The 24351-nt window shown below is 49.2% G+C and overlaps 1 protein-coding gene across 1 annotated transcript in view; it reads right to left on the reverse strand.

Moving 5' to 3' along the window:
• LOC138489511 (zinc finger protein 182-like) overlaps window positions 1–24351 on the reverse strand; it is a 376372-nt gene that overhangs the window by 155320 nt on the left and 196701 nt on the right. Inside the window, exon 6 of the mRNA XM_069617253.1 lies at window positions 16277–16369. Within this exon, the coding sequence (XP_069473354.1) occupies window positions 16277–16369 (93 nt within the window). The remainder of the gene's footprint in view (window positions 1–16276; window positions 16370–24351) is intronic.

Consider the following 24351-nt stretch of genomic DNA (forward strand, 5'->3'; position numbering starts at 1 on the left):
ATTCTTGGGTACCTATACAGTTCAGTGTCCTCCGGGGGGAGGCCCAGCAACATCGTTAGGGGGTTGAGTGGGATTAGTTCCTCGGTGACCTCGGCCATCCACCCCCGTACCTTCTCCCAGAACTCCTGCACCTTGGGGCAGGACCACCACATATGCCCCCTCGACCCCACTTGGCCACAACCCCTTGGGCATCTGGGGGACACTCCCGAAAACATCTTGGACAGTTTCAACGGGTCCCTGTGCCAGCCCTGTAGAATCTTGAAGTTGTGCTCCATGTCCGATGTAAATAGGTTCCCATGAAATGCTATCTTAAAGACTTTGGACCACGCCTCCTCTGTGAGTGGTTCTCCTGCCAGGTCGTCCCAAAACCCTCGAAACCCTCTTCTCCCCTCCAAGTTAACAGTGTTCAGTATTTGGTACATTTTGGAGACCGCCCCCTTCCTTGATGTGGCCGTGTCCAGGAACTTTTCGAAGGGGGTCAGCTGTCTCCGTAGGTTCTGGCCCCATGTTTGGTCACAAAGGATGCCCTTCAGGCGCAGATATTCAAAGATTGAAAGGGACTCCCGCCCCAGTGCATCTCGCAGGGCCTCGTATTCGAGGAACTCGCCCTCTTTGAACAGTTGTCCCGCCCATTCCAGCCCCCCGTCCGACCAGGACTGGGCACTCCTGAATCCCCTGCTACCTAGTTTGAGCGGGTGGCCCCAAAGCGAAGACATTGGAGAGGGCCATGTCGTGAGGTATGAGGTTGTGGGTCCCTCTTTCCAGATTGTCCAAAGTATTCCCAGGGTTGGGTGGGCTTTCAGTTTGCTAGGGATGAGTCTACGCGGCAGCCACAGGAGGTCGCGCACTTTCAGAGGGTGGGCGTCCATGTCCTCCAGGTATGACCAGTAGGTGCCCATCCCCTCCTTCATGTGCTCCAGCAAGACCCGCAGCTGGGCGGCCCGGTAGTAAAGGAGGAAGTCCGGTAGTCCGAACCCGCCCTCCTCTCTGGGTAGTGTTAGGGTGGCCTTTCCTATCCTCGGGGCCCTCCCATGCCATACAAACTCGCGGATTGCTTTTTGTAGATCACGGAGCAACTGGGCGGGGACCTCCGTTGGGAGCGCGGTGAATAAATATAATAATCTCGGCAGTACGTTCATCTTTATCGCTGTCATGCGCCCATACCAGGACAGAATCATACCATCCCATCTCCTCAGGTCAGACGTAACCCCCGCCAAGATAGGCCCATAGTTCACCGGGGCCAATCTCGAGAGATCTCTAGTCAGGGTTACCCCCAAGTACCTGATGGAATCCTTCCCCACCGCAATCCCCGCACACCTGTCCCGGGGGTCCAACCACGGGTCCTGGACCCTCATGGGTAGGAGCTTTGACTTTGCTGCATTTATTTTTAGTCCCGAGAACTGCCCGAAGGCTGTCATCAGACGCAGGAGGGGGGGAGCGAGGAGCTGGGCTCCACCAAGTACGCTAGGATGTCGTCAGCGAACAGGGAGAGCTTGAACTCTACTTCTCCCCTTTTGATCCCTTTGATGTCGGGGTGGGCCCGGACTGCTATGGCCAGAGGTTCCATCGTCAGGACGTAGATTAACGGAGAGAGTGGGCACCCCTGTCGTGTTCCCCTCGTAAGGGGGAATGAGTCGGAGAGTTCCCCGTTCACCTGCACTCTCGCTGTTGGGGCTCCATAGAGGGCGGAGACCCAGGTCCTGACGTGAGGCCCAAAGCCCATTCGACGGAGGAGGAGTTGCATGTACCTCCACGCGACCCTGTCGAATGCCTTCTCGGAGTCCAAGGAAAGCAAACTAGCCTCTAGGTCTGATTCCTGGGCATAGTGGATTAGGTCTATAGTCTTCCTGATATTATCCGAGCCCTGCCTGCCCCTCACGAACCCCACTTGATCCCCGTGTACTAACTTGGGCATTATCCCCTCCAACCGTTGCCCCATCACCTTAGCTAGGATCTTAACATCTATATTTAGGAGGGAGATCCGGCGGTAGGAGGAGCAGTCAGTGGGGTCTTTTCCTTCCTTGGGCAATACCACTATGATGGCTCTCATCATCGTTTCCGGCAGGGTGCCCCCCTCCAGTACTGCATTGAACACCCTCGCCAGGTGTGTGGCCAAAATGGACCGGAACCTCTTGTAGAAGTATACTGAGAACCCATCTTCCCCCGGGGACGTTCCCGCCTTCATCCCACCGATTGCATTCTCCACCTCCTCCTCTGTGACCCCTCCCTCTAGACCTTCTGCATTTCGCCTGTCAGGGACGGGATCTGGATGGAGTCCAGGAACTCCTCAATCTGAGTGTCTTCCCCGGCATATTCTGACGAATATAGTTGTTCATAGTAGTGTCGAAAAGCCGCTCCTATGACTGGGGTGCTATGGTCTAGTGAGCCCCGTTCGTTCCTGATTGCCCTCACCATTCTGCTTCTCTGGACCTCTCTGAGTTTCCAGGCCAGGATTTTATCGGCTCTGTCCCCCTTCTCATAGTATTTTTGTTTCACTAGCTGGAGGTTGTGCTCAGTTTTGTGCAACAAGAGATCTTTCAATTGAAGTTTGTAATTTTCTAGGGCAGTGATCTGTTCCATAGACAAGGGTGCCTCCGGGGGGCCTCCCGGCTGGAGCTGTGCGATCTTTTCCCTAAGGGATTTTTCTTGGGCCTCCCTCTCCCTTTTTTTCTGAGCCCCCATTCTTATGAGAACCCCGCGTAAGGTCGCCTTGAAGGCGTCCCACAGCACATGCGCACCCACCTCGCCATTGTCATTCAGCTTGAAGTATTCCGTAATGGCGTCCTGCACTTCCTGCGCCAGGACATCGTCCTTCAGCAGGGAGTCGTTGCACTTCCATCGCCCTTTTCTGCCACCTCGCCATTCCCCTATAATGGTGGTACGGACCAGATCATGGTCGGACCAGGGGACCGGGTCAACCTCATAGCCAGAGACATATGGGCGCAGGGGCTCGTCTACCAGGATGTAGTCTATTCGGGAGTATGATGTGTGGATTGCAGAATAGTATGTGAAGGAGGGGTGTTCTGCCCTAGGGGTCGGGATGGTGTCCACTAGGCCCAGCTCTGTGTTGACCCGTTGGAAGGAGCGGGCCATAATTTCATCTGCAGCCCTGGTGGGTTGGGATTCCAAGCGTTTCCTATCAACTTTCGGGTCCAGGACCATGTTAAAGTCCCCCCCCCACCACCATCAACCCGCGTACGAATAATTTCAATCTGTTCTTCACTCCCTCCCAAAATTGCGCCTGGCCTTCATTGGGGCCGTACACAACTGCAAGTGTTAAGGGGGAGCCCCGCAGGGAGCCCCTCGTCAGCAGGAACCGCCCCTCTGGGTCTTTCAATGAGGCTTCTACTTCAAAGCCGATGTCCCTCGCTAGCACTATGGCCACCCCCCTTTTCTTGGTCTTGTGGGAGGCGCTGAGGACTTCCCCAATCCCCCCCCCCGTAGCCTTGGTTCTTTCCCCCTCGCCCAGTGCGTCTCCTGAAGGAAAAGCACGTCTAGTTTAGCCCTCCTGAATTCCCTGCAGACCAGGGATCTTTTGGTGGGGGTGTTCAGCCCCCTCACGTTAAGGGAGCCCACGCCCAGGGTAGGTAGATCATCAGCCATTGTCTAAAATTAACCAGCTACTGGGTAGCTGACTCGTGGCACTTTCCTTGTCCGGCTCTTTTCGTGTTATCCTCTGATCTCCCGTTTCCCTTCCCCCCCTCCCCCCCAGGTGGTCCTGAAACCTTTCCCCAACTGACCCCTGGTCCCCCCTGTGAACGTAACCACATCAACAAACCCCCTACCCCCCTCCCCCCCCCGGCGTCCAGCCAAACAGTTCTACCATTGTTGGTAACTGGCCGGACCACCAGCCTACCGCCTCCTGCTGGGTGAATATCCAAATTAGAGCCTCCATGAGCCCCCCTATCCCTCCCTCCCCCCCTCAATGTAACTCTCATACTTGCTGTTCCGGGAGGATCCACATAAGTTCGGACCCCCTGGTCCTAGAGTTCGGCCTGTCTTCGGGCCGGAACAGATGGTGAGTCCCCGTGGTGAGATCTTTACACAGTTCCCCCGAGGCTGATGTTGCCTGCCGTGAGATGCCTCAGCAACCTTCCTCCCCCGGGTCCGACAGTCCCGCTCCACCCTGGCCGGGTTCCGTGTCGTTCCTGTCCGTCGATGGGGACGGTGGGTTCAATTTTTTAAATTTCCGTGGGCCTGTCTTTTTTCTCCTCTCTCCTCGTGACCGGCGCGCACTGGCTTCATCCGCGGCGAACCCGGAGGGTTCCCTCCGCGGGGTCGGGTCCGTTACATATTCCTGTATGGCTCCCCTTATATCTTCCTCTGTAATCAGGTTCACTCGTTGGCCTTCGTATTCAAACGTGAGGGAAAAGGGGTACCCCCATCTGTAGCGCACCCCCTTCGTTTTCAGCATCTGGGTCAGCGGGCGGCACATCCTACGTTTGGCCAGCGTGTATGAGGAGAGGTCCTGGAAAATGGCCACCTGTGCGTTGTTGTAGGTTATCTCTCGGGATTTCCTGGCCTCCTCTAGAACCTTCGCTTTTTCAGTGTAGTAATGGAAGCGGACCAGAATTGACCGGGGGCCCCCAGCTCTTCCCCCCGCTCTATGGATCCGATCAAACGTCGGTTCGGTTGTCATCTCATCCGAGAAGAGGAGGGTGATGATGTCCCTCACCACCCGGGTCAAGTCTCTTTCCGTCTCCCCCTCCGACTCCGGCACCCAAAAAATTCTGAGGTTGTTCCTCCGCTCTCTGTTTTCAAAGTCGTCCATTTGTCTTGCCCTCTCCTCATCCCTCTTTTCAAGGGCCGTTAGTCTCAGAGCCGTGTCCAGCTCCTGGGTCGCTGCTGAGGACTGGTTGGACTCTAGTTGTGACAGTCTAGCCTCGACTTTGTCCACTCTGCGGTCCATGTTTTCCATTTTTTGGGCAATGTCTGCCCGCATGTCCCTAATCTCCTGCAAGACCGAGGCAAAGCCCTTTTCCATGGTGAGGGCGGGCAGGGGTGGGGTCTCGGAATGGGACATGCCGGTCCATCGGTCAGGGTTGCTGTTCTCCCTGCTGGTGTCTTGGTAGCAGTACTCCTGGAGGGTATGGCGCCAACTCATTCGGTCCTCCTACTTCTCCCCTCTGCTGGTGCACCCCTGGGGGCAAGGGACAGAGCCCGGTCGGGGAGCGCGCTCTCTCTCCTTCTGGTGTGGCCCTCTATGGGGGGCCTCTCGTGGGCGGGCACTCGCCCCACCAGACCTCCGGTGGGGGCCTCACACCCCCTCCCCCCCTTGTGTCCTCTGTCCTTTGTCAGCAGTTCTTAGGGTGGGGGGGAGCGGTTAAGGATGTCCAATAGCGGTCTGTTGGAGGGCTCTCAGGTGTGATTCCTCCAGCGAGAGCTCCCAGGCGGGCACTCGCCCTGGGAAAAAGCCCAGGGGCCACCACCTAGGGAAGTGATGTGCTCGAGGATACTCTCCTCCGAATGTTCTGTGTCACTTCCAGGACTGGGGACGTTTTCCCCCTCGTCTTTCTTACGTTTTTTTTTCTTTTTTTTTTTCCCCTCTTTTTGGCTCGACAGGGGGGGGGCGGGGTCGACTCGCCCCTCCGTGCCCTCCGATGCGCCCCGCGACTGGTCCCCCGGGGTCCTTGAGGGTTGCGTGGGGGCTGGGGCGGGCTCCCCCCACCTACCTCGGCTCCGAATTCGGGAGCGCGGGCAGGCCGCCTCTCCTTAAGCGGGTCGCGGCCCGCGTATCATCCGGCTCCTCAACGGGGGACTCCCCCTCCGCGACGGCTCCTTGTTCGGGTGCTGCAGGGGTGTCGCCGGCGCGTCTTCTGCCGGGGCGCCGGCGCGCTCCGTGTTCGGGGTGGAGAGGGGGTCGTGCGCACCTACGAGTCCAGGCCGCCAGCGCACGCCACCTCCTCCCTCGATGGTCGGGACGCTGCCTGGGGCTCTCCGGGGCTCCTCCCTTCGGGCCGCAGAGCTCGTTCTCGGGCACCCGGGGGTCCCCAGATGCCGCTCTTTCGCCCCGGGGGGCACCCGTGGCTCACGGGTTCCGCGGACCGTGAATGTCCCGTGGGGGGGTCGCGGGGGGGCTCAATCCCTCTGCGTAGCCCAGTTACGGCAGGAGCGGCGTGTTCAGGCTGCCATTGCCTGTGCGCCCCCTGGTGGCCTCGATTAAACTATTATTAATGTATTTAACAGTCAGTTTGAATAAGCCTTCTTCAGAAGGGGCAATATAATAGTAACACACAAATACACTCCAAAATTCACACTCTTAATATTTCTAAATCAGTAAGTACCCTTTTGGGATGGCCCACAGACACTTCCTACACCCTCAGGTGACTTTAGTAACTAGGACACTGTGGACATTAATATATCACGGTTAGCATTTAGAATCAGTCTTAAGAGTTTGTCAAAGAGAAAGGTTATTAGGACAAAACAAGAGATCTCACAAATCTTCTCAAAGCAGGTAAGTACTTTTGACAACCTCCCAATGCAAAGGTAGTTAACCCCTTCCTGGAAGGAAGACCAAACACAATGTCAAAGGAAAGAATAGTCATTCAGGGAGCCAGGCTAGGCCAAAGTCAATTGGGCAAAAGTCTAGGTGAGCTGAAGCACTTCTCAGAGGAAGGTAAAAAAAAGTATTGCACAATGTTTTAGAAGTCTTTGTAGAAAAGAAGAAATCAAAGTAGGGCCAAACGCTGTTTAGGCTTGTGAGGTAAAGAAGCTGTTAGCAACTCTACAGAGTAACCAAGACAAGTTTCAGCAGAGAACAAGTGAGGTTACACGACAAGAGGTAAGTTCGCTCAGACTGTACAGTACCTTTGGTTAGAAGAAAAGGGCTTTAGCTGGCTTCTTGTTCCTGTGCAGCTCTGCAGATCCCGTTTTCTGGGGCCTCAGTCGTGGGGACAAGAGGGAGGACGTCTGGAGGACTCCTGCACTGCAAAGGAACGATCGGCGACAGAAAAGGACCAATTTCTATCATGAACTGTAAAAAACCTGGGAGTCCTGATGGACAACAAACCCACTCTAGAGCCACAAGTAAACGCCCTAATCAAGAAATCCTTTCTCCTGCGATCGGCTAAAAGGATCCTACCATTCCTCTCGTTCATCAACAAAACTACTGCCATCATCACCCTCATCATGTCCAGACTAGACTACGCCAACAGCCTATATCTAGGCTTGCCTGAACAATTCCTAAATAAACTCCAACATATACAAAATGCAGCGGGCAGACTACTCCTTAAACTACGTAGAAGAGACACATCACACCAGCGCTGAAAACGCTACACTGGCTACCCATCAAACAGAAAATCAAGTTCAAATCAATGTGCATAACCCACAGAGCAATCCACGACCAAGGTGAAGAGTTCATCAGAAGAAAATTAAACACGCATCACACTACAAGGCCACTCTGGGCCAGCAGCGACATCCGTTTGGAACCCAAATCATACAACAAGAGAAAACTCGGAGGATCCTCTTTTTCTCTCACCGTGTCCCAAAAACCTGGAACGAACTACCAAAGAACATACGGAACACAAGAGATCACCTACAATTCAGGAAACTTCTCAAATCATGGCTCTTCACCCCATAACCAGAAAGCCTGCCCATAAAAACATACACAGAGGAACTAGGCCGAGAGAAAAGCCTACCCTGACTCCCCTAATCATCAACCCTTATCAATAAGGATATACGGACATGTAACGTATCCTCTTATCCATTAAAACAATCCTCAACAATTGTAACTAGAACACACACCATTTAAATCGGAATGGAGAGCAAGGTATCACCCAGAAATGGCACCCGACAACCTCGGGGGCACAAGCAGCAAGGGAACATTGACAGTAATGCACACGAAAGCACGGGGAGAGATAATATAACTGCACTACCTAAGCAGGTTGAAGTATGCTCGGGACTTCAAAAGGTGCAAACACGGGTAAACTTTATTTGTTTATAGACCCGGTGCTCCGCCTGCATCCACCGCCATCCAGCGCCTCTCTCCAACTGCTTGCATTCGCCCTGTTCCAAACAAACCTCACTTCTCTTTCTAACCCAAACATTCCAGGCATGCGGATGCAGACAGCACACCGTATTACAATTGGCATATGAAATAACTTCACATTAGACTGACATCATAATGCCTGTCACAAAGTACCTACAATACTACACAGGTATATGCACGCACCCTGGGTGTACCAAGCTCAATAGCTTGGCTGGAGGCCAACCTCATTCCCCTGCCCGGATACTAGACAGTCAGGAAAGGAAGAGACGTTTATACCACCCAATGGACTACCGACAGTAAATAGATAGAAGCTGGGTAATAATAATAAAACCCCAATTTCGATCTAGGGAAAATGCTCAACGAACCTATAGTACTATGCCAATTAATTGGCTGAACTAGCCACAGTATCACCACAGAAACTAGACAATCATTAAACCCAGAGAGAGAATATACCAACCCATTATGACTACCCGATACATAAACTAAACTACAGGGATTATGAGACATACAACCCACTAACCAAAACCTCTAATTTCTGCTTACTTAATTTACACAAAACCCACACAACCACCTCTCTCACAGCAAACCGCACAGACAGCACCACACCGCAACAACAACCAACACATAGAGCGCAACAACAGCATGCGAGGCGCCGCTTCGATCCTATTTGCACACCCAAGCTCAGCACACGGTGAAAACCAAACTGAAGCTGCCAACAGTACACCATCTCTCACTTTCCTACGCCCTCTTCACCCACTTACCCACCCTGTCCACCATTTCTTTACAGATCCGCCTGAGCGCCTGGAGACCAACTCCGTTGGTGACAGTGCGCTAAATAAATACCTTTAACATTAACATAAGAAAGACTGTCTATAGAATATCGGTGTGGAACAGACACCTTATGTCATTGAAACTTCATGGGATCCTGAACATTCTCGTGCCAGGAAGGTCACCACTGTTGTTTGAAGAATTACAGTCCTGGGGCACCATGCACCAAGTCCAAACTCAATGGTTACAAACCACCAATGCGTTGCCCTACACCCATGCCTGTTTAGCACATGGAGACTCTACCGTCCATCAGTATTCTCTAAAAGATTGTGTGGGAACACTCCATGTAAGATGCCAGTACATTTCTAAGATCCGCTTATGTGAGCAGAATTTGAACTTGATCAAATGTACATGAAGTGCAATTCAAAAGGAAACTTTTAGTAGCAAAGCTCTACTACTACCTAATGGATCCTACATCGTGCAGTTCAATGTGTCCTGCTGTGGTGTGCCTGTGGGAGTTGCCGGCCTGCTCGGTGTCTCAAAGGTGGTAAAATGTTGCAACATCATCCTTCATCCACCGGTACAGACTGAACTAGTGCTATTAAACTGGCCTGAATTGAAATGAAAACCTCTGAAGTTCCTGCAGTTATCAGTGAGACTGCAGATCCCCTGAACATGAAGATACACATCACTAGCACCACAGAAACCTGCATGGAATCAAATCAGAGCACCAGACTAGCGAAAAGAGGTTCAAGCCGTACTGGAAAGCTCCACTTCAATAAATGGGAGCTCCATCCTGGGATCCACTACGGAATGGCGGATTAAATCATTTTTTTTCTTTCAACCCATTGACCAGCATATTGGACTTCTTTGGGAACATACGCTCGGGGATCTCACTTGTGTTCTATATCCTTGCAGCTGGGTTCATCCTGATCATCTTTTTATTTTGTCGTCAATAAATAACAGAACAGGTCTCATTAATGCACCAAAGCTGCAACCTGACTGTCAGGTGAGAACTGTTTGGAACTTTTGTGTGATGAAAGTCTACCCATCACTGATTCATCTACTGAAACATCATCGACTGGACTTTGTCTGCTGACCAATATCTTCTGCAGCCAGCTCTTCTCTAGAAGATATATGTTTATGTTTTAGAATTTAGTAACCCGTGAAGAACCTGAATGAACACTTTTTAGCATGTTTTGTTTCACATGCTATTTTATCTCTTCACTCTCATTTCATGATTCTTCAGATGCCTTCATCGCTTCTTCTATGACTCATGGGGGATGGTGGGGTGGGTTGACACGTAATTTAGCCAGAATGCTTGGGTTGAGTGGTATCTCAAGCCATGTATGGTATTTCAAGCCATATAGTCAGCAGTCAGCAGGCATGTACATAATGCAAATGCATTAAAAATATATACGGGCATTGAGCAGAATTCACAATTAAGAAGAATTACATTTAGTTTGAATATCTGGGCTCTGCGCCGACCTTATCTTTGTTATGGAACACGCAAGCACATCTAATAAAAAAATACTTCTGGGATGCACTCAAAACAGTCTGGGAAGTGTTCCAATAGTCCCGGTTTGTTATAGTAATTCAAACTAAATATATTAGCTAATAACAATTTTCGAAGGAACTACAATGTTTCCGGACAAGGCCAGATATGGGACAAACAGGTGAATGTAGGCTATAGGTCATTCAACAACTAGCTGTAGTGCGATAAGAAATCAACTTGTTGCTGGGTGATAGGCTGGTGTAACTTGCTGTGTTGGCCTTGCTTTAGGATAAACACGTGTCTTGCTCTGGTTAAAGGCTGATAGCGAGGAATGGCCTAAGAGCAACATCTTGCTCTGGCAAAACGCTGATAGGGAGGCATGATCTAAGAGAAGCATCTTGCTGTGGAGGGAGGTGACTCACTAAAGTAATGCAAGACTATAAAAAAGCTATTTTCGGGGGTGGCAGCAATAGATAAGCTGCTCTGAGGGAGCTGCGAGAACCATCTATAGAGAAGCACTGTAGCCACTCTTTCCGATGAAGAGGGGAGGGGAAGTGCCTCCTTTTTCCTTGCCTGATTTTTGAAGCCACTAAATTGGATTTTGGGCTTTTTGAGACTCTTGCTATTCGCATTTGAGAAGAAAAACTACTGTAGATGCATGCTACCTATGGCACTCAGCTCAACACCTATTCACAAGTGACAGTTGATGACACCATGGCAATTTCCAATTGACACCGAATCCATTTAAAGCACTTTTTTCATATTTATGTGTTTTTTTTTTGCTAAAAGGGACAAGGATGCTTTGGCTAGGTGGTTTCTATTGTTTTTCCAATTGGATTTGAAATTTCTGTATTTTTTCTCGGATTGTACAGACCACAGGCCTTCAGGATTGCGGCCTCCAGTTCTCATCTCCATACCTTCTAAGTATAGTAGTGAGTATGAGAACCTGTTTTACCCACCTTTAATATCACATTGGGAAAGAGGCATTGAGAGGACAGGTCATTCTATGAGGTTGCCTAGCACGATCTGATGAGGTAGACAGCTACTTTTGAAGTGGCAATTATGCTTCTAAGAGGGTTGATTGGTCTTGAGTAGACATAGAGACAGTGACAATGATAGCTGCATATTCATTAATAACCTTCTGGATATTAAATGCGTTATATGTATTAACATTAATAGTAGCAATGTTTCTTTATTACTTAGTTATCATAATTAAAACATTTACACTATACATGAGAGTGTAAGAGCATTCATTGAGTGTACATTACTGAGAATCTTGTCAAAAGCATTTGAACATGGGCATTATGTGTGGGGCATATATTTAAGAGTATTGTGTATTGATATGTTATACATGGTGCATGTCTCTAATATACAAAGGGTTACTGGAACGATTGAGCAGTGAACCATCAATAAAATATATGTGACATTAGCAAAACACTCTTGTGCGGATGACAGAGTTGCCGCCCACTGCAGGCGGTTGTTGTTTACTCTCTTTAATGATGCACAGTGACAGGTATATGCTATTCTCTACCCCCACTCCTACCATAGCCCCTACCGAGGGGGTCTTGGACACTCCCCTGGGGGTGGAAGAAAGGCTCTGCGAGGTAGAGGTGACGAGGATCATGTCAGAACAGAGGAGGAGTCGGTAACATCTGAAGGAAGGAGGGCTTAGCTAGCAGGTACAGGAAGGTACAAGGTAGGCAGGTTGGCCAAAGGCAGGCTAAGGAGCTTAGAGGAGGAATGAGACCCTAGCAGGAAGGACAGAGAAAGAGTAGTCACAGCAGTGGTCAAGAGACACAGACGTGATGAAAAATGACAGACAACAGAGATGACCTGTGGGCACTCCTCATGAGGGCAGAGACACTGCAGCTACCGGGTCCACCAGACAGTGCAACTGAATGATAGTGTTTACCACTGAGGAATGAGGTCAGAAGAAAGAACCCAGAGGAAACCTGCAAAATTACTGGGGGATGTTATTAAACCCAGAGTGAGAAACTTGGGTTTTGGTTTCATTTTCATCCAGTTTGGTTGACTTGTACAGAAATAAAGAACTGTGAGCAACTCCATCCGATTCTGGTCTTCTGTGCATCCAACGCAGGTCTCCTGACACACGTTTAAAAAAGTAAAGCATACAATGCACAGAAGCCTAAAACGAACTAAAGAGAATTGTGTCCAGGGATCTGAAATCCAGTCACTTCCAGAGCATGATGTAGGAGGTTTAGAGAAAGGGAAAAGGAACAAGTAAGCTGGGCGCAGAGGTGCAGCCACTCACAGTGCGGCAAAGATGCACTAAAAAAAAAGAAAAACCTCACTCATACAATGTAGGAGCAGCATGAACTGGGGACTATAGTATAGTTTAGCAATAGTAATGGCAGCTGAGGGAAAGACTCAGGAACGGAATACAGATTACCAGAGTCCTACAAAGAAAATGCCTTCACACTTATTGTGTCATGTAGAAAAACACAAATTGGGTTATAATTGTATTCGATGTGTGACAAATTATCATTATGTTATTTATTGAGCATGTACCTAGCTTTGAGAAGCAACAGAGCCCTTTACAGAGGTATGCAACGATATATATACATAACGGAGAGCTTTACAGAGATATACAACAGTACAGATGAATAACGGTCGCTTTTCAGAGGTAACAACAGAACAGATATATGGTGTCTAGCGAGTCAGGTGGCGTGAGGGGCGATGTGATGACCTAGGTGTTGAGGAGAAGAGACGAGGGCAGGAGCTGTATTGATAAAGGTGTGAAAATGTGCAACACTTCAGCAATGTGCATATGCTTACCTGACCACATCTCTGAAACTCAACCTGTGTTTCATTTGTATAAAAAAAAGGGAGTAGTGTTGGCAAATCCAAGACGTTAAGTGACCCTATCTCAGGGCAGTTCTGATACCACACCTAGGTGATACGGAGATTATTTGGTGTTGTGGAGCAGAATGTTTCAATTCAATAACTGCCATGTGTCAAGCAACTAACTAAGCATGACCAGCCCAATCTCAAGCAACTAACTAAGCATGACCAGCCCAATCTCAAGCAACTAAATAACCATGACCGACAATAGGGCAACTCATGAACAGACCATGACATAGAATGTATCAACTCACTGATTGTTAGGGAGAATTATCAGAAATGTGCAAATTCCTCTCTATCTTAGAGACCCCCAGCACTTTTCTGGATTTTAGGACTTTTAATTTTGAACTTGGAGAGTGAGACCCTTTTTTCCACTCTCTCATGTATTTCTTTGTGATTTAAACTCTGTTTCCTTCGGTGATGGAGTCTGACAAACTCCACAGGCATCATCTTTTTACATTTTGTCACACAGCACCTTCAGTGCAGTGGCACGGGGAAGTCTTTCAGATTTCCCAATGGGTTAAATACCTTCTCTGGGATAAACTACTGTTTCCAAGAGCAGTGAAGTGAAATTGACGTTGCTTACATTGGAACTTTCTAGACCCAGCACACACACTATCTTACAATAGGCTGCTGGAGGGGTTACTTAGTATCCCATTTGTCTAGTTTCTCATGTAACAATTTTATGTTACCCTTTCTACAATTAATGGCTAGCGGCAGTGGTTTACTTTTTACTACCATTGTGTGTTTTTACCGCAGGCTGCAATTGCAGCCTTGGTAAAGCACCCATGGGTGCCCATTTTATCAAAATGGCCCCGGTCTTCTTTTTTCACCATTTCTGGTTGGAAAGGTCCTTCTTGAGATTTACTCTGCACAACAAACCAGGTTTGGTCCCTTTGTTCGTTTTGTCTTTGGCGGGATTGACGAGTGAAGCCTGCCTCTGGCTCCAGTATATCTGGCAGTGGCAGGAAGTGAGGGAGGTGCCCCAAACTCCCTGTGCTTAATCCCCTTGGTTACAGGAATGCACCCAAAGGTGATTGGCCGGCTGGCTGTCCGGCAAGGACAGCCACCCTGCTGTGTGATTGACAGCTAGGCTGGAATGAATGGGAGAAACCTGCATAAAAGGCGAGGCTTTTTGGCTTGGAAGGTAGAGTCGACCACTGGACGAAGGAATCAGAAGAAGAACTTGGAAGAGACGCCTGTTGCAACTCCTGCACCGTTGGTTTGCCCGGTGAAGCCCTGCTGCTGCGCTGAAGCTCCAAATTCACTGCGACTAGAGAAGCCCTGCAAGGACAACTTCTCCCGTGGAGTTGGTGGGACCAATCAACTCCCAATTGAACTCGTCTGGACATCCTCTCGGAGCTGGCTGTACTTCCTTGCTGCTGCAGGAACCGAAGTGCCAGGAAGAGGAACTCCCGATTGGAGTGCATCACTTTTAAGTCGGACCCCGAGATGCTGGAAGATCCTCCGGACTCCTAGCAAGCAGGACTGACAAAGCCTGAGCCACCTCAACAGAGAGCTGGACCCCAGAAGCGAGGAAAGTCCAAAGTGGTATCCAAGAGTCCGCAGTGGTGCTATTTGCTGCAACGCGAGGAGCTGAAACCGCTAAGTGCTGCTGAATAGACGTTTGTCCTTTTCTGTCGCCGACCGTCCCGTTGTGTTGCAGGAGTACTCAAAGTCTTCCCTTTTGTCCCCACGACTGAGGCAAAGGAACAACAGGATCTGCAGAGCCACACAGGAACAGAAGCCAGCTGGAACCATTCATTCTAACCAAAGGTACTGTACAGTCTAAGAGAACTTACCTCTTGTCTTGTAACCATACTTGTTCTCAGTGGAGACTGGTCTAGGTTGCCCCTGTAGAGTAGCTTGCATCTTTTACTTCTCACAAGCCTCCCAGCTTGTGGCTTTACATTGATTCTAGTTTTCTTCTACAAAGACTTCTAAAACATTGTGCAAGGCTTTTACTCACCTGCAAGAAGTTCTTCAGCTCACCTCAACTTTTGCCCAATTGACCTTGGCCTAGCCTGGCCCCCTGAATGACTCCTTTACCACAGCACCGACAGGCTATCTTTTACATGTAAAAGTGCCTTTGCATCGAAAACAGTCCATCTAAAATATAAATGAACTGGTATCAATGGAAATGCACTTTTACATGTAAAAGATAGCATTTCAATGCATTTTTTTTTGTTATGTTAAAACGTTAAATGGAGCTGTCCAGTGCTGAAATTTCGGCACTGGCCAGCTCCTTGTAACGGGTTAATTTTGTTGTTATAATGAGGGGTGGGGGTTTAACCCCTCCAACCACCCCACCCACCCCCAACCCTAACCCTAATGTAACCATTAATCTAACCCTAGCCCCAACCCTAACCCTGATGTAACTGTTAATCCAACCCTAGCCCCAACCCTAACCCTAACTTAACCCTTAATCTAACCCTAACCCCAGTTATATCATCGAATTATAGTCAATGAAAAGGTAATTCGATGGTAGTGCTTTTCGTTGAATATAATTCGATGGTGTGGCATTAGATGGAATGGGTTTAGATGAATTGACTAGATATCCTCCTAAGTATTGCTCTAAATGCAACAGTGATATATTAATGTCCACAGTGTCCTAACTATTTAAGTCACATGAGGGTGTAGGAAGTGCGTGTGCCATCCCAAATGGGTACTTGCGGATTTAGAGAAACTAAGAGTGTGTATTTTGGAGTGTATTTGTGTGTTACTATTATATTGCCCCTTCTGAAGAAGGCTTATTCAAACTGACTGTTAAATAAATTAATAATTGTTTAATCAAGAAACCTTGCGTGTAAGAGTTTATTTGGATACTTGTCACTGTGAATCTCTGTAACTCCCCTACAGCTCACATTGACCCCTCTTGAGATAAGCCTGGCTTCTCAATCACGCTACCAATCTGTGTAGTACAGATTATACCAAAGGTTGGGTTCCCATTGCCAGGAGGTTGAGGTTGTTGTAGTGCACCCAAAGGGTACTACTCCAAATCTTGCCTAACACCGACTAACCAGGACAAGCCACATGTCAATTCCCTAACCAATACAAGCAAAGAATCAACACATGAGCAACTATAATGTGCAAATGAGGCGTCTCTCTTGTGCTCTACCCAGCCGTGGCACAGCAATACCCTAGAAGCAACACGTGGAACCCACCTGAGACTGGGTCTGGGCTCCGCCCACGGACTTCTTTACCACGATCATCAATGAACAGTTGCGCACGCTCGTCATCTTCTCTCAAACAAACGTCTGTGTTTAAAAGACAAAACCATCACGTTGGTAACTTTGATGTGAATCAGAAACTAAAGAAACTGCACTTTACAATAATTACAAAAATACAATTGTGCTCAACATGATAGAAATACTGCAGCCTTCCAGGTGGTGACTGACCACCTCCTAGCAACTGATGGAGGGGGCACTTGGCTGGTGGTCTTACTAGACCCCAGAGCATTTGACACATCATGCATGAGGCACGCCTAGCTTTCCAATTGCCCTGTATTTATGTTTATGTTTATTGAATTTATATAGCGCTTTAAGCCAAAGCGCTTTACAATATAACAACAGGTACAAAAGTGAGAGAAGCTGTTAGGGAGAATTCTCTGTAAGGCTAAATTTCCCAAACCTAGTGAGTCCCCCAGCAGCTTTGCTGGATTTTTGGGGTTTATTTTTTTCTCTCCTGCTAAGAGTGAGATTCTTTTGCTCCCACTCTTAGACATGATTTGAGGTGTCCCTTTAACTTTCCATGTGTTTTATGGGCTATGGGGTCTTTTACTCCATAGGGTCTCATGTGGTTTTTAGATGTGGGTTACACAGCACCCTCCGTGCCGTAACCCAGGGGTGTCGTAGCGACCCCCCAACATAGACACCATACCCTGGGACTGACTACTGTCACCCAGGGCATGTAAAGTCACCATTGGCTTTGCTAGTCCCAAGTTATGAACAGAAACCAGTACAAACCATCATATTGTGGACGTACTGGTCGGGGCAATTCGATTGCCACGGGGTCTGTTGTTCGAGGGGGCACGTCTCCGTCCCCCCTGATCGAGTTTTGGCTGGTGGCAGTGGATACTACTTTTTATATTCGACCGCAAATATATCTCTATGGGATTTTCCCATTGTTCGAGGCTACCAACTTTAATTATTGAATTCTTATAACCTCGAACATACCGCCGGTTTATGTATTTAATATTAATTCACCGGTTGGTATTTTTTTCCAGAACTCGATTCTAAAATGGCGTTTGTGTTCTCTTCTGTGACTCCAACCCAAGTCGAGCCCTTTGTTCCACTTTTTGGCGGGCTTCTCCACAGAAGCCTCCAAAAGTGGTGCCACTCTGTCTGGGTACCACAGGGGGTGTGGGAGGGGGTTTAGGCACCCTGGACTGAGTTATCTTGGTAACTCGAGTCGCACTCTTGTGTGATTGGCCCAAGTGGTGAGCCGGCCAGCTCACCACTTAGCATGTTTGATTGACAGCTAGGCTGAGAGAATGGGGGTGTGCTGCATAAAAGCAGGGCTTTTGGGACTGGATCTTCAGAAGTCGCCACAGGACCTAAGAATCCGACGAGGGTAAGGCTGAGCCGACCTGCAACGACGACACCTCCGGTGGAGCCCTGCGGAACCGACTCACCACTTCCCGACGACAGAGGAGATTCTCCCTGCCGGTGGGAACAACCAGTCACCTTTGCTTTTTCTTCGCCCAGGACGCAGTGGTCGAATTGCCCGTGCAGAGCCACTACCCCTGTACTGCGACCAAAAGGTGGTGCCTTGTGACGGAGCACTCTGGCTCAAGCCTGGCTTCCCTTTCTGCCGGATAGAGTGAGGTGTCTTAATCCTCGCCTTTCCATTGGGTCGCCTCCAAGCTTTCTTTAACTTGTTGTTCTGAACTGGTCCAATCTTTCCATAACAATTTGCGATAAAGACTCGAAGCGCATTTCCACTAATATACTTTTTGGGACATACCGCCTTGCCTCTCTCCGAGTGGGCCTGGCCTCTTAACTTTGGAATGCACAGTGGTTCCTGTCTTCTTGCCTTACATTTGTTCTTAAAAATATTGGTATCGAGTTGATTTCTTAACCCGCCTTTTCTCTCCAGTCCTAACAAATACTAGAGTGCCATCTAGGTTAAAGCATACACCTCTGTCTGCAAATAAGTGATGCCGTTGAACCTAGACTTGTCGAACTATTGTTAGGGGGATTGATATTTCCTTCGTATAGTAATTGTGATTGAAATCGTTTGCCGTATTTGTGCCAGAGTGTTTTTCTATAGATGTGTTCTTATAAATAAATAACTATATATCTTTACACCGAAGCCTTGTTGCGTGTTTGCTTGTCTTACTGTGTAGATTGCCCTATTTTGTATACTCCACATACTGCCTAACTCTTCTTGAGGGAAGTCTGACTGCTCAGCCACAGCTACCAAGTGAATATGTGTGGTACAGACTGCTACCAAGTGGGTTTACTGCCAAACACCTGTAGTCCTAAATCTTTTGCAGTGGTCCCAGAGGGAACTGCACAGGTTTCCGCCTAACAACTACTACTGGGAATAAGTGGAAAATAGAAGATATCAGTGGGAGACTTGCATAAGGGGAAGACTCAGAGTACAATTTAGAAACGCTTTATTCTTTTTATTTTCTGATCTACGGGAAAATATTCAGACAACCTAAGGGATAAGGGGTGTAAAGTGCTGGGGTAAGGGAGGTCCTTATTGAGAGAAGACAGGGAGGGCATGTGTTACGTGTTCTATGTGAACTGTCTATGGGTCAATGTTATGTACTGAATTTGTTATGTCTTTTGTGATCACTGCATTTTGATAATGGCTAAAATAACTGTACTGTTGTCCTATGAATAAGTGGTCATTTTAAGTGTGACACTTTTTAAGACTGTGTATAAGGTGTATGGAAGTGGTACATCAACGACAAAATACTGGTATAGTTAGCATTGTAACTACATAACACACACACCAGCAAGCGGTACAAGGGGGGGGAACTAGAACTTAACATGGGTGCGGAAACACCACTGGCCCATATTGGTCAGAGCTTACCGGGTTATGCGAAACATATAACTAAGCACCACGACCAGTGGATCACAGAATTAAAAGGGGAAGGGCTACCACAGGTCTGGCCCCAGGGAGGGTCATTTGATAAAAACGTATTGGATATGGTGGCCACGTGCCTCTTTGTAAAGTATGAAGGCAAGCAGTTTCAGAATAGAAGGGAGATATTAGACCTATGGAGGTTATTTGAAGAGGTGCCTCCAATAAAAGGAAAGAACTAATAAGGGAACAGGTCACATCTCCCCTGGCAATGGAGAATAAGGGAAAGGAGGGCGAAGAAAAGGAAGGGCCAGTAGAGGTTGTACGAATATACCCCCTCTTAAACAAACCAGTGCCAGCAGAGGGATACGGTGATCCGGTGTATGTGTCAAAACCCACCTCCCCCACCACGCCACAACCAACTGCACCCGCGCCATATGAGTGCCCAAGAGCGAGTGGACAGGTGCGTACCCCGGCAATAGATATTGAAAAGTTCACAGAAGATTTAGACTTAAGGTTATCTTTAGCCCGGAGTGAACTGTCCAGACTAAGAGATATTGATTGATTGATAGATATTTTATTTCTATCGCGCTCGTACACAAGTGTTTCAGAGCGCGACAAGGCAAGGGAGGGGAACTGGGGAGAACAAAACAGCGATCTTACTAGGCCCAGTGACATTGAGAACGCGCAAGTGCATGGAAGAGGGGGGAGGGGAAAAGTGCATGGGAGGGGGGAGAGGTGGAAAGTGTGAAGCAGAGGAGAAACAGATAAAGAACAATAAATAAATAATAAAGGCAACAAACAGTGGTAATGCAGCCAGCAATTAGCAATTGCTAGGTTTAAGACAGCAGACAGGATAGGTCTGATAAGTGCAGAAAGAAAATGGGGGGGCTGTATGGGTACAGATACAGACCCCAGTGCAAGTGGTGGCCCGGAGGCAGTGCGGGAGGGTGGCAGAAGAGCAGGTACCTGGGCCCAAAAGACAGAGGGTGGCCAGGTGCACGGTGCCAACAGAGAACAGATCAGCAGGGGGGAGGGGGAGCGAAGGCAGAAGAAAAGAGGAAGGTCTTGAGGTGCTTCCGGAACCAGAGATGGTTCTCCTCAAGTTTTAGAGTGGCAGGGAGGCTGTTCCAGAGGGAGGCCCCAGCCGAAGACAGAGATCTACTGTCATGATGCCCGCTCCCGGGGAGCCGGTTCAAGCCCTGCGTCCCCGAAAGCGGACATCCAGTCCCCAAGGAAGGACCCAGCAACCCCATATAGGGGCCCTTTGGACAGTGTCCTGGCGCCTATGGCGCCAGGCTCATAAAAGACATCAGTCCTGGCGCCATAGGCGCCAGGCTCATTATGGGAGTGCTTGGGTGCACTTACCTGATGCAGACCATGCTGCAGGATCCCGGCCTCCTTGAGGCCTGAAAGGAACTACTTTACCTGTGGGACTAATTTACCATCCGGGCGTGGTCGGGGAAGGATACATACCTGATTGGAGGAAGGATACATACCTGGAAGAGCTATTTAAACCCCACCCGAACGGCCACACGTGATTCGCGTTGTTCTGCATCTAGCAGCTGGACGCTCACCGTGTCTGCTCCTGCATCCTGACTTCTGCCACGCCTGCCAGCATCCTAGATCACCTGCAAAGGAAGAGAAGAAGAGAACAGAAGAAGGAAAAGTCCTTACCTGCTAAATCCGCATCCCGGAGACATCTCGCCGACAATCCTGAAAAGGAAAACTTTTATTTAAAAGCTCATCGCGTCGATCGCTGCAGCGCCGCATTCCACTCACCTTTACAGGGTGCCTGCATGTTCAGCAGCGATCATCCGGATTCGCAGTCACGCCCCAGCGCCTAGGGAGAAAAAGACCAGAACAAAAAGTGAGAGAGAGAAGGGAATAAGGAAAGCTAAATCTCCATGTTAAGACTTACCTGTTGATTCATTCCCTCTTCATTCCGGGTCCGCGCCGCATCCTGGCATTTCCGGACCCCGGCCCCTAAGGGGAAAAAAAAGACATCAGCGTTAATGAGCGAATGAAAAGACATTACCAAAAAACATCCATTAAAGACTTACCTGATTTCTACAAGGATTTCACCTCTCATCTCGGGTCGATGCCTGTTCCCCGGCTTTCCGTACCCCGGCCCCTATCGGGAAAAAGACAATAGCATTAGTACATTAATGCATGGACACAAGGGGAACCTCTTATAAAAAAACTTACCTGGAAGCCAAGCAAGTTTGGTTCTCACCAATCCGAAAATCCAGTGAAGTAACTGGATACCAACGCTCCCCTGCATCAGAAGCAGGATGGAGAGCTCGTCCTTCCAGACCCTAAGGTGAGACGCTACGGGGAATCACAGAAGGGTGTCGAGAAGGGTCAGAGGGGAAAGTGGGAGGCCGATTGCATTACCCCGCAGACAGTTAATCCCCTCTTTTCGCCTACAGAAGGATACTTCTGCGAGCCAGACAAGCCAGATTTGGGGGCCCGGTCCAGTCCGTCTTCCGAACCCTGCGCATCACCTTAGAAGAGGTCACAGCAGCGCGAACCAGGCCAGCGCCTCCGTGGGAGTCAGGTGAGCGTAACATCTACCCCCAGATCGTTTCTTAGAAAAACGACTGACCCTGAGTGAGTTGGAGGTAGAGGAGCAAAGAGCTCGAGAGGGGAGGTATTTGCGGAGGGATAGCTGAAGGTATTTTGGACCCAGGCCCCAGAAAGCCTTGTGGACAATGCAGAGGGTTTTGAATTTAATCCTTGCATCCACTGGGAGCTGGAGAGATACGATCCCAGGGCTTGAGGCCAAGGACAAGTCTCGCAGTCCTGTTCTGGATTAGTTGCAGAGGGCGGAGAGAAGAGGCAGGTAGATTTAGATAGAGGCTGTTACAATAGTCCAAGCTAGAGAGAACCAGAGCTTGAGATACCATGAGCTTCTGGGGGAAGGAGAGGAAAGGCAGAGTACCTCTGAGGAGGTGCAGTCGGAAATTTGACTTTTTAGAGACCTCAGAGATATGGGCGGAGAAGGAAAGGGTGGAGTCAAAGATGACCCCGAGGTTCTTAGCCTCGCAGGTGGGGGTAGGAGGAGGGCCAAGGGAGGCCGGCCAGAGAGTGAGGGGAAAGGATGGTGAAGGTGTGCCGATGAGGAGGATCTCCGTCTTGCTGGCATCCAGACAAAGATCATTGGCGGCACACCAATCTTGAATGGCAGTTAGGCAATCAGAGATGAGAGAGGGAGAGGAGGTGGTAGAGGGCAGCCTGAAAATGAGTTGAGTGTTGTCAGCGTAGCACTGGAAATTTGAGCAGAAAATGGCAATGCAGTGACCGAGAGTTGCCAGGTATTGGTTGAAAAGCCAGGGCGAGAGGTTAGACCCCTGGGGAACACCACAGGTAGAGAGAGGATGTAGATCAATGGATCAGGTACTTCCAGGGTCGATCAGACACAGATCACGGACACCCAACAGATCCATAGAAGAAGGGTGGAAGAAGGGGGAGATACTATTTCGAATAAACGATGAACCAACAAGGATAATAGAGCTAGAGCAACACACGCCTGAGGGAGAAACAATGGGAGAGGACATGGCATCGGGAGGAGCGGAAGAACTGTGGTGTGACATAGAGGAAGAGGAGTTAGAAGGAAGGAAAATAGGGATTGCAGCAGGAGGAGCACAGGTGAGGTGAGAGGAAACACCTCTGGGGCGGGCAATGGAAGAAGAATGGAATGGAAGACTAAGAAGCAGAGTGGGGAGGATGGCCGTACTAGGAAAAAGAGGGACAAAGGTGAGTACGGGGAAAGGGACAAAAGGAAGGTGGCAGCTACCACTGATACAGAGGGGAGGAGGGAGACCAAATTATATACCATGGGAACAGATGGATAAAGCACATTTATTAAAACTATTCCCCCCACTTTAGGAGGTGCAAGTAAATGGATATATGCATTCAAGAAGAACACTGCAGGGGTTCCTTTCGCAGTAGGTGACGTTAAAGGCCTGCTGGTGTCCGCAGTGGGTGATCAAGCTGATTAGGTTTGGGCAAAAGCAGGCTTCCCAGGAATAACATTAGATTGTGACCACCATGATGGTGCTTCCTTTAACACAGTAAGAGCAAGAATTTGGGACGCATTAAGAGACACATTCCCCGATACACCTGACTTAGGGCCTGATCACGACTTTGGCGGTAACGCCGGCGGTATTAGCCCTACCGCCGAACTCCCCGGCGCTAATAGCGCCGGATCACGAGTTCGGCGGTAATGTAATTCCCCATTGAGCCCATTCGGGAATGCCCCATTCCCCATTGGGCTCAATGGGGAAAATTCGCGCTCTTACCGCCGGCGGATTTCACGCCGGTGGTAATGACGCAAATTTTCAGCGGATTTCCCCACAGCCAAGAGCTGGGGCAAAGTCCGCCGAAGTCCTCATTTGGCGGACCCTTAAATCCGGCGGGAATAGCGCGACCACCGGATTTAAGGGTTACTGCCAAAGTCGTGATGAGGCCGTTAGTCAGTAATGCAATGTACAATGAATGATAAGGTAGATGCAATGGCCTTCATTTTACGGGTGCAGGAGATGTGGAGAGCGGAGACGGGCACGGCCTGGGATCAGCCAACCTCCCTATTCTACTTTATAATAAAAAGAGGGCTCCCGAAGGAAGTTCAGAAAGCACTCGATAAAATAGCTGGGATTGAAGCCAAGGGTTGGGCCGAGATACAAAACATCATAGTACACCACTGCAAAAGGATCAAAGAAATGGAGAAAGAGATAGCACAGAGAAGAGTGGCAGACGAGGCAAAATTAATTAAGACGAAACTAGCGAAGGTTGGAGCAGCTGTAGCCGCGCTCCCCACAGACAGAGACAGAGAGGAGGAGGAAGGGTCAACAGTAAAACAAGCAAGAATGGCAGCAAATTGGGCAGGAAATGGATAGGAGCAGTGGAATGGTGAGGAACAATATAGGGGCCATAGTGGCAAGTGAGGAGAGCCCACGGAGGATGAGGTGGGTACAAAGGGCAAAGAGGGGGTGGTCCAGGGTATGGCGTGTACGGAGGTCCAGGTCCAAGGGGAGGACAAGGAAATTGTTGGAATTGTGGGAGGTGGGGACATTTTTCAAGGGAGTGTAGAAGCAGACCCATGAACAATTATCAAAATGAACAGTAGTATGGCCATCCCCACCCAGGAAGCCCACATGGGCTGCCAACGGGAGGTGGAGGGAGAGAAGAACAGCAGGAT

Source organism: Ambystoma mexicanum, chromosome 9 (assembly GCF_040938575.1).
Source record: "Ambystoma mexicanum isolate Mex_15411 chromosome 9, UKY_AmexF1_1, whole genome shotgun sequence".
NCBI classification, from domain to species: domain Eukaryota; kingdom Metazoa; phylum Chordata; class Amphibia; order Caudata; family Ambystomatidae; genus Ambystoma; species Ambystoma mexicanum.